This window comes from Mus caroli, unplaced genomic scaffold, assembly GCF_978045245.1.
Source record: "Mus caroli unplaced genomic scaffold, Mus_caroli_1 scaffold_9, whole genome shotgun sequence".
Classification (NCBI taxonomy): Eukaryota; Metazoa; Chordata; class Mammalia; order Rodentia; family Muridae; genus Mus; species Mus caroli.
This window is the reverse complement of record NW_028227264.1, coordinates 38,859,623-38,873,389: the sequence shown is the minus strand read 5'-3', so window position 1 is coordinate 38,873,389 and position 13,767 is coordinate 38,859,623. Positions and strand designations below refer to the sequence as shown.

The window sequence follows — 13,767 nt, the reverse complement described above, 5'->3', positions numbered from 1 at the left end:
GAACCTAATCTCATTTGAGGCTCAGCTCTATAATCTCTAGCCTGGAGACCATGGTACCAACCTCAACAGAATCATTTTGAGGAGTACGGAAGGCATGTTTGTTAGATTCACACACACACACACACACACACACACACACACACACACACACACAAATAATCTGGGTGACCTGGAAGGAAGAAGAGAAACCCACATCTACACTGAGACAACAGTGGCTTAAAGTCAAAATTATCACCATCATGGAATTTTCCCGTATCTCAGAGATCTGGGGACCATCCATGGAAAGACCGCATTTGTATTTAAAGACCAAATATGATGAAGTGACATGCAAGTAACAGAAATCCAACAGAAAAATAAGAATTCTTACCTTACGGTTGTTGGATACAGCTCCGCCGTATAAAGATAAATAAAGGCAAACACGGAACTTATAACGCTCTTGACAACTAAAGCTGCCATCCTTTTCGCAGTCTTGTAATCCTGGGGCGGGGAGTCATGCACATACATGCAAAAAGGAAAATATTAAATCATTAAAATTACTTAAAACTTCCTTATTCTACGGGCATGTGTGAGAACAGAGTTTTAAATTTTCTGTCTGCATTTGTTTTGTAAACTTTACTCAGGGGTTGCAAAAGCTTTCTGTCTTTGTGGGATTTAGGGGGAGAGTTTCCAATGTGTCCTCCCCTAACTCCAGAAGCCTGTCAGCCTGTCAGGATGACCATCTGGGGCTGAGTGACGCTCCCCTAAGCAGTTGCCTGCACCAGTCACTGACAGACTGAAAGGAGCCCTCAAAGCAAAGCGGTATTTGGGGAGAGTAAGTCAGGTTTATAAACTGTCTCTAAACACAATCCTGTAAAAGTGTCTACTATTTCTGTTTGTTCGTTGACACATCTCTGAAAACCTGCCAGTGTCCCCAACCCACTGTCTGCGGTCTCTAAAGTGCTCCACCCTGAGGTAGCTCACGAGAACCTTCCACACTCTGCTGTCTCCTCCCTTGCCCTCCTCCAGGAGGTGGATAGCAAGTGCCTCAGTGGGTTAGACCACTCGATGCTCTTGCAGAGGACCTGGACTGGGGTTACCAGCATCTGCACACAGTATGAATGTGTCCTCCACTTCCTGGGGATCAGACACCCTCTTCTAGGCTCCCAGCACGCCAGGCATGCACATGGTATACAGCAATAGCCCCAGGCAAACATCTTTACATATAAAATACAATAATAGAAAAATAATAATGGCGGCCCTGGGAGCCTCTCACTCTAGCTAGACAACCATCACTCCACCCTCTCTGCGCATACAGCACATTCTGTTAAATCATAAGGTTTTGGGGGTACCTCTTAAAACTGCTAGTGTCGCTGTTATCACGTCAGTGTTTGCTAAGTGAACTGGGTGTCCTACCTTGTTTCTGTTTTTCCAATGCTAGAGACTGAATGCTCAGCCTCCCCGCGCCAGGCAAACACAAACCACTGAGCTCCAGGTCCAGCCCCAGGTAGTGTGAATAAAATAATAACAATAGTAATAGTCATAATTACTTTCACTATGTTGACACTATCTTTGAGGAGGAGTTTTATTTAAGGGAATATATTTGACATTGTGAGTTGCTGCTCTATCTCTAGAAGTTTCCAGCAGCCACTTTTCTTCCTTCTCTCCTACTAAAAAATGTAAAGTTCTTACGATTCTGCTAGATCCAAAAGGAGCCATCATCAAGCCAACTCAACTACCTTTTAAAAGTCGTGGATAAACATTTCTCAGACTGGCATAGACTGCTCTGCCCTGAGTAGTTTTATTCATGCTGTGTGCCAATCACACAGTCAGTGATTTGGAAATTCAGTATCGTGAAACATTTGGTTCACCAGCCCTGATAATTTGGTAGCATTACCATTAAAGGATGCCACTTATAACATAAATTAACTTTCATGCAATATGCAAAAGTTAACCTGCTTTGCTCTAAACTTGGCACACTATCATTTAATGAAGGTAATAGTTGAAGAAAATGACACAAACTATTCTAAGGTATAGCTATAGGAGCCACCATTCCCAAATTAGGATTAAAATGCAGGCTCAGGTAGCATTCAGGTGGGGTGTCTTTGAAACTCCATAATTATATGTGCCATGGTTCACCAAAATACAGCAAGGGAGGTAACTACTGCTTCTGGGGTGTAGAGCGGCACGTCTCATTAAGAAGCCACATTTTTAAAAACAAGGTTCTCAATGATCTCCTGTAGCCTGGCAAGGCCTCAAGTGGAGGAATTGAGATACCAACCCAGCCACAAAAAGCTTGGACCTACAGTTTGTTCTGCCTGCAGAGTGCTCTGGGACCAGAGCCCAACAGAATCGTCACCAAAGACACCAGAGAGACTTCCACCAGCAAGTGATGGGAGCAGATGCAGAGCCTCACACTATCATTAGGCTGAGCTTGGGAAGTCCTGCAAAGGGGATGGAGGAAGGGTCAGAAGAACCGGAGGGGTCAGGGACACCACTGAGAACACGGCCCACAGAATCAACTCACCAGGACTCACGTGGGCTCACAGCGATCAGGGAGCCTGTAGGGTCTGACCTCTGTCCTCTGCGTATATGTGACGGTTGACTACCCTAGTGTGCTTAGGGGGATCCTTCATACAACTCAAATTCAAGACCCAGCACTATTAGATGGCTCACAACTGCTACAGTTTTGGTTTCAGGGGGATCCAATGTCTCTAGCTCACACAGGCACTGTGTACATGCCCGCACATAGGCACATACATACACATACATGTCATTTTTAAAATAATAAAATATAAATTTCTAAATTCAAGTTTCTCAGAAAATTAATGTATGCTATATTCAATGTACACTATATATTATACTGGCCGACTGTGGGAAAGGCAGACATTGTTTGAATATTTGACTGGTCAGATTTTTAATTATTCAGATGTCCTCACGGCTCCTTTACTCAGGGGTTAGCCTGTACCTTTAGGCCAGATCCTGCAGCCCAGACTGAGCCACACACCCCCAACCTCTGTAGCTCTCTATCTGGACAGTTAAAAACTAGTCTGTGCTGCGGCTTACAGCTCAGTTCATGATACTTGGCTCCCTGGTGCTCTCTGTCACACATACTACGCTAAGCTAAACCACGTGGTGTGACATTACCTGTTACCCCTCTCTGCTACCCCTGCGTAGAGGTTCTAAAAGTCAGATTTTTCTTTGTTCAGGAGATTCGTCCAGAGGTTTCTAGAAGGGTGTTGATGTGGTTTCATGAAGTGCCCGGAAGTGCCTCTCTGAAGAGGCTCCTCTGGGTCACCCCTTCCAGGCCATCCCTCTCATAACAAATCTCTCTCTCTCTCTCTCTCTCTCTCTCTCTCTCTCTCTCTCTCTCTCTCTCTCTCTTTTCCTCCCTGCCCCACTCATCCTTGCAATTAATGGTGGTCCTCTACAGGAAGCCAGTCCTTCCCTTTAAGGCCCCTTTATATTTAGAACTGCACGTGTTACACTGTCCCTGTCCAATGCACCAGCTCCCACCTGGAGGCCTGATTATGGCACTGAGGATCTATTCTCATAAACCTCAGAGTGACAGAGTCACATGTCAGCTGTGTGGCGTCCTCCATGGTTTGCCTCATGCTCATTGTGCGTCACCTCTGAGAGGTGCATCCCCAGACCCTTCCTCCCTTTCTCTAATTCTCACTTCACTCGGACATGCAGCCACTCTCCTCCCTCAACCTCTTTATTAGTATTATTATTATTACTATCATCATCATCATTAATTTCATTCCAGAAACTTGATCCACTTGTCTCTGATACATGCTACACAGTCCTTGAGGGATCAATCCGTGCTGAGTGAGTAACTGCCATGGAGTGGCTGGAGATGGCATGGCTCAGTGGCGAGAGTGTTTCCTTGGCACGCAGGAAGCCCTGAGGTCCAGTCTCGAGCAGCAGCTACACTGAGCATGAAGTTGTAAGCCTGTCATCTCGACGGTTAGGGGGTAGTAGGGGCAGGAGGATAAGAAGTTCAAGGTAGTCCTTGAACTGTACCATGAGTTTGAAAACAACTGGAGCTACATAAAACCCTGTTTCAAAGAAACAGAGTTCCAGGGCCACGGGCAGATGTGATCTACTTCCCTCTCAGGAAATCATTGCATTTCTAAAATACAGCATGTACCATCTTTGACATGTGGGGTTATAGGATATATATATATATATATATATATATATATATATACATATATGTATATATATATAATGTTTATATATCCCGTTAATATTATATATCCATGTATATTCATATATATCCCATTTATATCTTTTTCTCACAATGAACCCAATATTTGTATAAAAGAAAAAGAATGTGTTTTTTAAGAACACCTTTGCCAGGTGATGCTGGTGCATGCCTTTAATTCCAGCACTTGGAAGGCAAAGGCAGACAGATCTCTGTGAGTTCAGGACCAGCTTGGTCTACCGAATGGGTTCTAGGATGCCAGAGCCACACAGAGAAACCCTGTCTCAAAAAGAAGGAGGAGGAGGAGGAGGAGGAAGAGGAGGAAGGGGAAGAAGAGGAGGAGGGAGGAAGGAAGACACATGTCTGAATTGGTCTTTATACTAAAAGGCACTGAAGTCTTTCCACGAACCTGCCACAGCTGTTCCATAAGGAAAACAAACTGACTCACCGAGGGCATGGCCACATGCAGCATACAGGTGAGCGAGGACACCAAGAGGAAGAGGAGCATGGTCTTCCTTCTTCCCACCCTCTTCAACCAGATGCACAGACAGATGTAGGCAGGGATTTCCATAGCACCTGCCATTGACCCAGAGAGCCCTTTGTGAGACTGCTGCCCAGACCCACCGTCGCCCCACGCATCAGCCCACCACCCAGGAGGAGCCCGAAGCCCAGCGCACTCCGAGCTTCCCCGCACCTGTGGGGGACTCACTGGTGTGACACAGTGTTTCCTGTGAGGCCACCAGTCTGACAAAATCCACCCACACCCTTTACACCATCCTGGGGTCAGCTCACTAGGACCCCACATGCTGCATAGAGGTCTGGTGTCTTGAGTGAATGAAGTGCAGAAAACAGGATTTCTTGTGCTTGGCCATAGTTTATGTAAGACCTCAACCACCACCACCAAGCCAACTACATTTAACCACCCTGATTTCTGCCACCTATCTCTAATCATAAAAGTAACATGACGCCAGTTTCACATAGTTACTAGTACGAGTCAATGCAGTCCACCATAGACAAACCCACTTCAACAGCTCCCTCATCCTAAAAGAAGATTGGCATTACAGCCAATCAGGAGAAAGGTCAAGACACTTCCTCTATATTATATATAAACACCACTGTCTCCCACTTCAAAACTTCTATTTTGTAGCATAATAAACTTCTAAACTTAAAAAAAAAGTGTGGTTTAATTTTTTGATAAAATTAAAGTAGTAAGTTTCTAACTAAAGTAAGAACTTCAAATTTAAGTACATTAACTAGTAACAGCCAGCTAATAGATTTAAAAAAAAAAATGGGCTCTGATGCATCCCCAGGCTAGCCTCAAACTCACGCTTTAGCCCAGGACGAGAATGAACTCAAATTGTTGATCCCCCTGCCTCCCCTTCCTGAGTACTGAGATGACTCTTATATCAGAAACATGGAACTCTTGGACACGGCTGGATCCCAGAGCTCCCTAACCTCCTCTGGGTACACTGTACCCCACTTGCTTCCGCTGCCGTTTGCTGTTGTGCTGTTCTAGAAAAGACTACATAATTTCTCAAGCTGTTGTACAGAAGAGGGGTGGGCATTTCTTCTAGACTTGCAACATCACCCAGAAATGCACTCCTTAAAATGATTGCTCTCATAATTATTAGAGAGTGGGAATAAACAAATAACAGATGTGTACCTTGATGAGAAAGCATGATGTCAACATAAAAAGCTGCAAAAGCAAGATCCCGCTGTGGGTAGAACTCAGCCGCCCGCACAGAGACAACTGACTCAGACCAGACAGAGGAATCCAAATGCCTACCATCTCCCTGCACCTCCTCAGCCTGCACACTCAGCTCACATGCGCTAATCCTGAGAGTTACAGTCTGCTTCATATAAAATCGTTCTAACCTTTACTAAAATTAAACAAACATGACAATGTTAGTAACCATTACATGAGGGGCTGGAGAGATGACTCAGTGGTTAAGAGCACTGGCTGCTCTTCCAGAGGTCCTGAGTTCAATTCCCAGCAACCACATGGTGGCTCCCAACCATCTGTAATGGAATCTGATGCCCTCTTCTGGTGTCGGAAGACAGCCACAGTGTACTCACATACGTAAAATAAACAAATAATTTAAAAACAATAATAGTTGCATGTAATGAAGTTAGTTCTACACATTAAGGACAACTGGCATATTTGATTTTTTACACATTTTTATACTTTAGGCATATTATATCAAAAAGAAAATCACCTTCCTCAGAACAGTGTGTCATGAAAGGATCTCATTCATGCCATGCCATGGAACTTTATATGCATGCATTGATAGAGAGGCATAGAAACAAAGTGGAATATGAACGAACCACACATTCTACAAGTTACCCACTGGGAGTAACTATGGGTTAGGAATTGAGAAAGGAAGGAAGCAAGGGAAACGGGGGAAAAAGGAGGAGGAGGAGGAGGAGGAGGAGGAGGACCTTGTAACTCTTGTCCTTTTTTCAGACAAATGTGACACACGTCCTATAGTAGAACAACACTAAGATCTCAGTCACCAATGTTGTTCCCAGCTTAAAGATAATGAGAACATGGCAGACACTTGACCTCAAGGGCCATAGGTAAACACGCACTTACGCTTACCCACGAGGAGGAGGTAAAGGGGATCATGTTCTTTTCTCCGAATAGCCTCCTTGCCAAACATGTAGTATCCCAAATTTGCCGTGAACCAATCCAGCCAAACGATGAGGGTCATCTTTGCGACGTCCAGGTTTTGAAACAGATCTGCTAGTCTGTGCTTCCTAATGCTGTGGGGGCTTTTATTGTGGGACCTCGTCACATCTAGGGATAAGAGCTCTACCAGGTCACAGGAGCTGGACTTATTCCACACAGCCATGGTGTCCACGGTGCCTTGTGCTTCCTTGTATCTTCCTTCAGAGAGGAGCCAAAAGGGAGTCTCTGGAAGCATCCAGCAGCACAGGATGAAGGGGGTAGTCACGATGCACAGGATGATCTGATAGAGCCACCACGTTTTCAACAAATAGCTTGCCAAAGCCACCAACATTGCTCCAATAGCAAAGAAGGTGTTGAGATGTATGGATGCCCATGTGCGAGACTTTTTGCCAATGATCTCCATTACATAGACAAAGACCACCACAAAATAGCCACTTGAGGCCTGAAAGACAAAGGCAAGGCGACTCGGTAATGATGGTACAGTTACGAATGAGGGGGTCTGAGTCCTGCAGATCCATTTCAGCAAGACATAATGTTTCTTCTTTAAGCAGGTCCTTTTTATCTTTCTCTACCCTCCCTACCTGAGTTGCAAACTACAGAGACTATTTATGATAAAAATATTAGATGCTACTTGGCTTAATTTCTAATAAAGTTCCATTATAAGGGATATTCTCAGTTTCTTCTGAAAGCACATGTCTTTGTATCTAAATGTCATTGTAACATCTGACTTATCAATTAGAATCAGACTTTATGGAGATTAATGGGGGAAAAAGGTAGACTCAGTTAAAACCTTATTGTAACAGGCAGCAACAACAAAAATAAACAGATTGGATTTGATCAACCATTCTGTGATTCAAAAAATTCTAGCAATAGAATATAGAGACCACCTTTAGAATTAGAGTAAATGTCTGTGAATCATGGTTTTGTTTTTTGTTTTTTGTTTTTGTTGTTGTTGTTGTTGTTTGTTTTTGTTTTTGTTTTTGGCAAAGGATTATACAGAGAACTCCTAAAGCAAAACAAAACAAAGCAGAAAGAAAACCCCAATTCAGTTCAGAAATGGACAAATAATTTAAGTAGGCACTTCACAAAAGTTATTGACATCACTATTAAGTAGATATCAATCAGATCTATTGTGACATGCCATCTCACATCCATTAAGGTAGGGCCTAGGCGCTGGAGGGACAGCTCAGCAGTTGAGAGCCTGGAATGTCTTACAGAGGACCGGGCTTTGAGGCCCAGTGTCTACAAAGCAGTTATCTACATCCCAGAGTCTCATCTGCTAACTCCTGTTGGATGGGGATCTAATGCCCTCTTCTGGCCACTGTGGGTATTGCACACATGTGGCACACAGACTTGCATAGGCAAGACACCATAGACATAAAATAAAGATAAAAATATTTTTCAAAGACATCGGCTAAAAGAAAAAAACAGCAAACAAAATGCTAGGATGTGTAGAGAAATTGGAGTTCTTGTGTGCCATTAGTGCGAATGTAAAATGGCTCAGCCTCTGTGGAAAGCAGTATGACAATTCCTTAAAGAGATGTAAAATATCTCAAGATGGAGCAGTTCCACTTCTGGCCTACAGAGGGAGGTCCAGGACAGCCGGGGCTACACAGAGAAACCCTGACTCGAAAAACAAAAAAGCAAGCAAGCAAACAAACAAAAAAGGATGAACATTTCACAAAGTGAAATAAGAGAGTTACAAATGAACTGAGTTATACTGCAGTTGGTAGTGAGCATCATGCAGACAAAGTGCCCTGCTTATGAGGGGCTACAGAGAGGAGAAAGAGCAATGATCACTAAGAGCTGGTCTTGCAAATGACAAGCTTTGTGACATATAACTAACTTACCGCAATAGAAACTGGGTAATTTTTCTTATTTTGAAAATAATGCTGTTTTGCTATTGTTGTTTTATTTGTTTATTTATTACTACATAGCCCAGGCTTGTCTCCAACTTTCGACCATCCTGCCCAGTGCTGAGAGTGTAGCCGTCACTATCACCCCTGGCTAAAATATGCCTCACTTTCATTTAGCAAAACTCAGATTATAAAAAGCAATATGTCCTGTTGGGATAAACAAAGATCAGATCAAATGATAAGTTCAAGGCAGGTGGTCTTGGTGCTGCTTGCCTTTCATCCTAGCACTGGGGAGGTAGAGAGAGGCAGATCTCTGTGGATTCAAGGCCAGCTAGGGCTGCAGAGAAAGACTCCTTATCAAAAGCTCAATAAAACCATAGCAAATTATCCCTTGAGGAGTGATTGCAGAGATTTTTTGGTTTTCTTACAGCAAAAATAGTAAAGCTAATGGGTTTGTGAACGTACAGACTGGTTTGTGTCAGTCTGACACAAGCCAGAGTCATCAGAGAGGAGGGAGCCTCAGCTGACAAAAGGCTTCCGTGAGATCCAGCTGTAAGGCATTTTCTCAATTAGTGATCAGTGTGGGAGGGCCCAGCCCACGGTGGGTGGGTGGGTGGGTGGAGCCATCCCTGGTGATCCTGGGTTCTTCCATAAGAAAGCAGGTTCGGGGGGCTAGAGATGGCTCAGGGGTTAAGAGCACTGATGGCTGTTCCAGGGATCCTGAGTTCAATTCCCAGCAACCACATGGTGGCTCACAACCATCTGTGATGGGATCTGATGCCCTCTTCTGGTGTGTCTGAAGACAGCGACAGTATACATAAAATAAATAAATGAATCTTTAAAAAAGAAGAGAGAGAGAGAGAGAGAGAGACAGAGACAGAGAGACAGAGAGAGAGAGAGACAGAGAGAGAGAGAGAGAGAGAGAGAGAGAGAGCAAGCTAGCTCAGCAAGCCATGGGAAGGAAGCTGGTGGGTAACATCCCTCCATGGCCTCTGCATCAGCTCCTGCTTCCTGACCTGCTTGAGTTCCAGTCCTGACTCCCTTTGGTGATGAACAGCAACATGGAAGTGTAAGCTCAATAAACCCTTCCCTCCCCAACTTGCTTCTTGGTCATGGTGTTTCATTGCAGCAATAGAAACCCTAATAAAAACTGTTAGGTTTCTGTTTTAGTTTGGGTTTAGGGTTTTTTGTTTTTCTTTTTGTTTTTGTTTTTAGAGTAGAAGTGGTGTGTTTTGGCTTTCGATTCAAGGTTGCAGTTCATTTTAACCGGGCAGTTCACGGTGACAGGAACTTAAGACAGCTAGGCACATCACATCCACAGGCAGGAGTGCAATGAAAATGGGTGCAAGCACGCTTACTTGCTTGCTGCCAGCTTTAATTGTGCTACGCTCTCCAGTCGAGTCAACTGGACAGGCCGAAAAGCTTAAAAGTCACTCATGAGGCAAAAGAGCTTCAAGGAAGCTCTCCTCCTGGAGTCTAGCGTTCCCTACCCATACAGTAATTTTTCATTCCCGAGTTCCATTCCTGAGTTAGTCTAGTGTATGGATCCACGTGCTCTCTTTCAATATTTTCCTGTCATAAGTGCCTTTTAAGATTGAATTCTGACATAGCTAAACCAGTGTTCCAACAGTCCTAGTTTGTCCTTAGCAAGACCTTGGGCTTGGATTTCAGTACTGCCCCTGGTATTACACTATCTCTTTGAGTAAAAGTTAGCTCACTGCCCTTCACAGGAATCTACCATCACCTAGGAAGAAAGAAGTTTCTGACCGTAGGGGAAACCAGAATAGATGCTTAGAATTATAGCTGAGTTACACCTATTTACAGGAATTTACAATGGTTTAGGAAGCAGATCGGGCTGTGGTTTTAGAGTATTGCATTATTCATGAGATAGTTAGCTAGAACGGAACTCCCTAGTTAGAACCATGACTTGGGTGTGAAAGCCCTTGCCCTAGGAGTGAAAAGTTCTCACACCTGGCTTCTATGACTATAGCTGACCTTAGATAGAGCTGACTTTGTCTCAGTTATTTTACTGCCCAGTTCCTTCCGATCTTTGTGTTTTCATTCCTCTGTTCTGTGTAAGAATCATTAAGCATCCGGTTACCTCATTTGTACCTTGCGGGTATGTCACCCAACTTCTTTATTGTCTTCTGTATAAAAAGTCTGAAGCTCGAATTGTAAAATTACATTCAGATTCTACACACAAACTCTCCTGTGTGTGCCTGTTTGTCACTCATCCACACTTTGCCCACCCGCGTAGAGAGACCCCGTTCCACACAGACACAGGGACCCAGAGGGTCTGCGGCATAATTGTAAACTTAATGGGGTCTCAGGTCACTTGGGAAGAGTCTCAAAAAGGGACGTTCTAGAACAGGTTGGCTTGCCCAGATGCCTGTTGATTATGTCTTGATTATGCTCACTGATGTGGGAAGACCCAGCCTAAAAGTAGGCGGCACCATTCCCTCTGCTTGGCTCCTGCACTGAACAAAAGAGAAGGTGTGTAGGTATTGCTTTCATTGATGTTGCTCTGTGAGAGTTTCTGTCACTATGGGAGCTCTCACTCCATCCCACCTGTCCAGACAGGTGCGGTTGTCTCAAGTTTGTAGACTATAAACTGTGGCTCAAAGGGGCTAACCTGTGCTCCAAGTGAGCAAAGCTGGTATTCACACCCACTCCTGTCCAGGGCTCTCTCCTGCGCTCTGTAACCCACACAAGCTTTCTGTCTCCTCATTCTGCAAAGTCATTATATAATGAGTTTAACAGTACCCTTTACCTGTCAGGTGTGTGCATACAGGTTCCAACTGGACTGATAAAATCACTCACTCGAGAATAAAAGAATGCTTTCCTAGCTACAGGATATAGGCCATGCACCAGACAGAATCAAACAAAAGATTAGTAAGCAGCAATCTTTTCACTTTAATTTCATTTTATTAAGCACGGGTACTAATAGGCACAGAAAGCCTTCTGCAGTGGACAAAGGTTGGTCAGCCCATGGTCTCTTTCGGTAGAGTCTAAACAATCAAAAACCAAACCAAAACTAAACTAAAAGAGTTAAATTTAGCATGCAATACGTTCAACTCACCATCACAAGGAAAAAGCGTGTGATCATGAAGCTGAGATAATCAAATATAAAGAGGGATGCTATTCCAAAGAAGAACACGCCGATGCTCGTGCACCACAGGGCCATTCGCCTTCCGAATCTGGAAAAGGAGGACAGAGGGAAACTCCGGGGTGGCTGCCACTGTTGAAGTGGCTCGCTCGTCCAGTTCATAAGCAACAAACAATATCGACATTGTGTATTTGATTTCAGATATTCATGTGTATCCTGAGTTAACACCCATCTTCAGGAGACATCCCTTCAGTGTGGCGGGCCTCTGGCTAAACTGCGAATATGTGCACAAAGCACTGGACCATCCCCTTAGGACTGAGGGGGAGAGAAGGCGGGCCTGAGAGATGGCTCCCTGGTTCAGAGCACCAGCTGCTCTTGCAGAAACTGGATTCCTTTCCCAGAACGCAGATGGTGGCTCACAGCTGCCTGCAACCCCAGTTTCAGGGGATCTGACACCCTCTTCTGGCCTCTGTGGGCACCAGGCATGTACATGGTATATACATGTAGGCAAAACAGTCACACACATAAAGTAAAAATAAATAAATCTTTCAAAACCAAACAGACTTCTTGCTACCTTCGACTCACAAGCAGTATCATTATTGAGGGAAGGCCTTCTCTGGGGAAAACAAAATCAAATAGCATTCCCACCATTTTCATATGATTCAAATGCTTTAAAACAAAGCCTGCCCAGCTAAACCCTTTGGTGGCTTTTAGTAGATTCACAGGATTGTGTAACCACAGTTTCTGTCTTATTCTGAGACCTATATATCAACTCCCTAGAAGAACAGACCTCAGGAGACACTTATTCCCCACTTCCTGTCCTCCTCGCTTCTGGAAATCACCAAGCCATTTTCTCTCTCATTTGCCTGTTTGGGAAATTTCAGATAAGTGGAGTAAACAACAAAAGGCCTGATGTCTGCCATCTTCTACGTGGCAGCATGTTCTCATGATTCACCTGTCACAGCAGGACTCCTTTTTCATGGCTGAGTAATATTCCTCTGGGTTTTTTTTTTTTTTCAGTAAGCATATACTTGGCTTCTCTTAGTGCTGCTGTGAGCATTTGTAAACAGGATTTTGTGAGAACTTGTTTTCAACTCTCCTAGGTTTATTCATTCTGATTTTTTTTTTTTTTTTGCCAGAGTGTTATCCAAGATGGCTTCCCTGGTTCTACCACCTCATTAGCAATGAGAGTCACAGTTTCTCCACATCCTCACCGGTACCTTCGAGTTACCTGTAGCCATATTGATGAGTAAGAATTACTCCCTCACCATGGCCCTAAGTTACATTTTTCTAATGATTTGTGATGTTGGAAACCTTTTCAGGTGTCTGTGGCAACCCATACTTGTTCTTAGAGAACTATCGATCTCTTGTGTGCTTTTAAATTAATTTTCTTGTTTTTTTTTAATGTTTAATTTTAAGAGTTATGGATATTTTCCAAGTGTAGTGTGGCACATACCTTTAATCCCAGTAACTGGGAGGCAGAGGCATGCAGATCTTTGTGAGTTCAAAGCCAACTTAGTCTACATAATAAATTCTAGAACAGAAGGGCTATGTAGAGAGACCCTCTCTCACCACTACCACCCCCAAAAGAGAGTTATGTATATTTTGGATACAAAATCCTTGATATATATATAATTTGAAAATATATTTCCAGGCTGGCAAGATGTCTCAGCGGGTAAGAGCACTGACTGCTCTTCCAAAGGTCCTGAGTTCAAATCCCAGGAACCACATGGTGGGTCACAACCATCCATAATGAGATCTGACACCATCTTCTGGTGTGTCAGAAGACAACTATAGTGTACTTATGTAAAATAATAACTAAATCTTTGGGCTGGAGTGAGCAGGGACTGAGCGAGCACCGACCCAAGCGAGCAGGGTTGACCAGAGGAAGCAGAGGTTCTAAAAATTCAATTCCCGACAACCACATAAA

At 43.8% G+C, this 13,767-nt stretch overlaps 1 protein-coding gene across 1 annotated transcript in view; it reads right to left on the bottom strand.

Annotated features, from left to right (window-relative positions):
- Positions 1-13,767, bottom strand: part of Slc22a16 (solute carrier family 22 member 16) — a 34,454-nt gene that overhangs the window by 11,614 nt on the left and 9,073 nt on the right. The window contains exons 3-6 of the mRNA XM_021174548.2: positions 11,811-11,928; positions 6,786-7,317; positions 4,635-4,762; positions 368-477 (exon numbers count right to left, since the gene is read on the bottom strand). Of these exons, the coding sequence (XP_021030207.1) occupies positions 368-477; positions 4,635-4,762; positions 6,786-7,317; positions 11,811-11,928 (888 nt within the window). The remainder of the gene's footprint in view (positions 1-367; positions 478-4,634; positions 4,763-6,785; positions 7,318-11,810; positions 11,929-13,767) is intronic.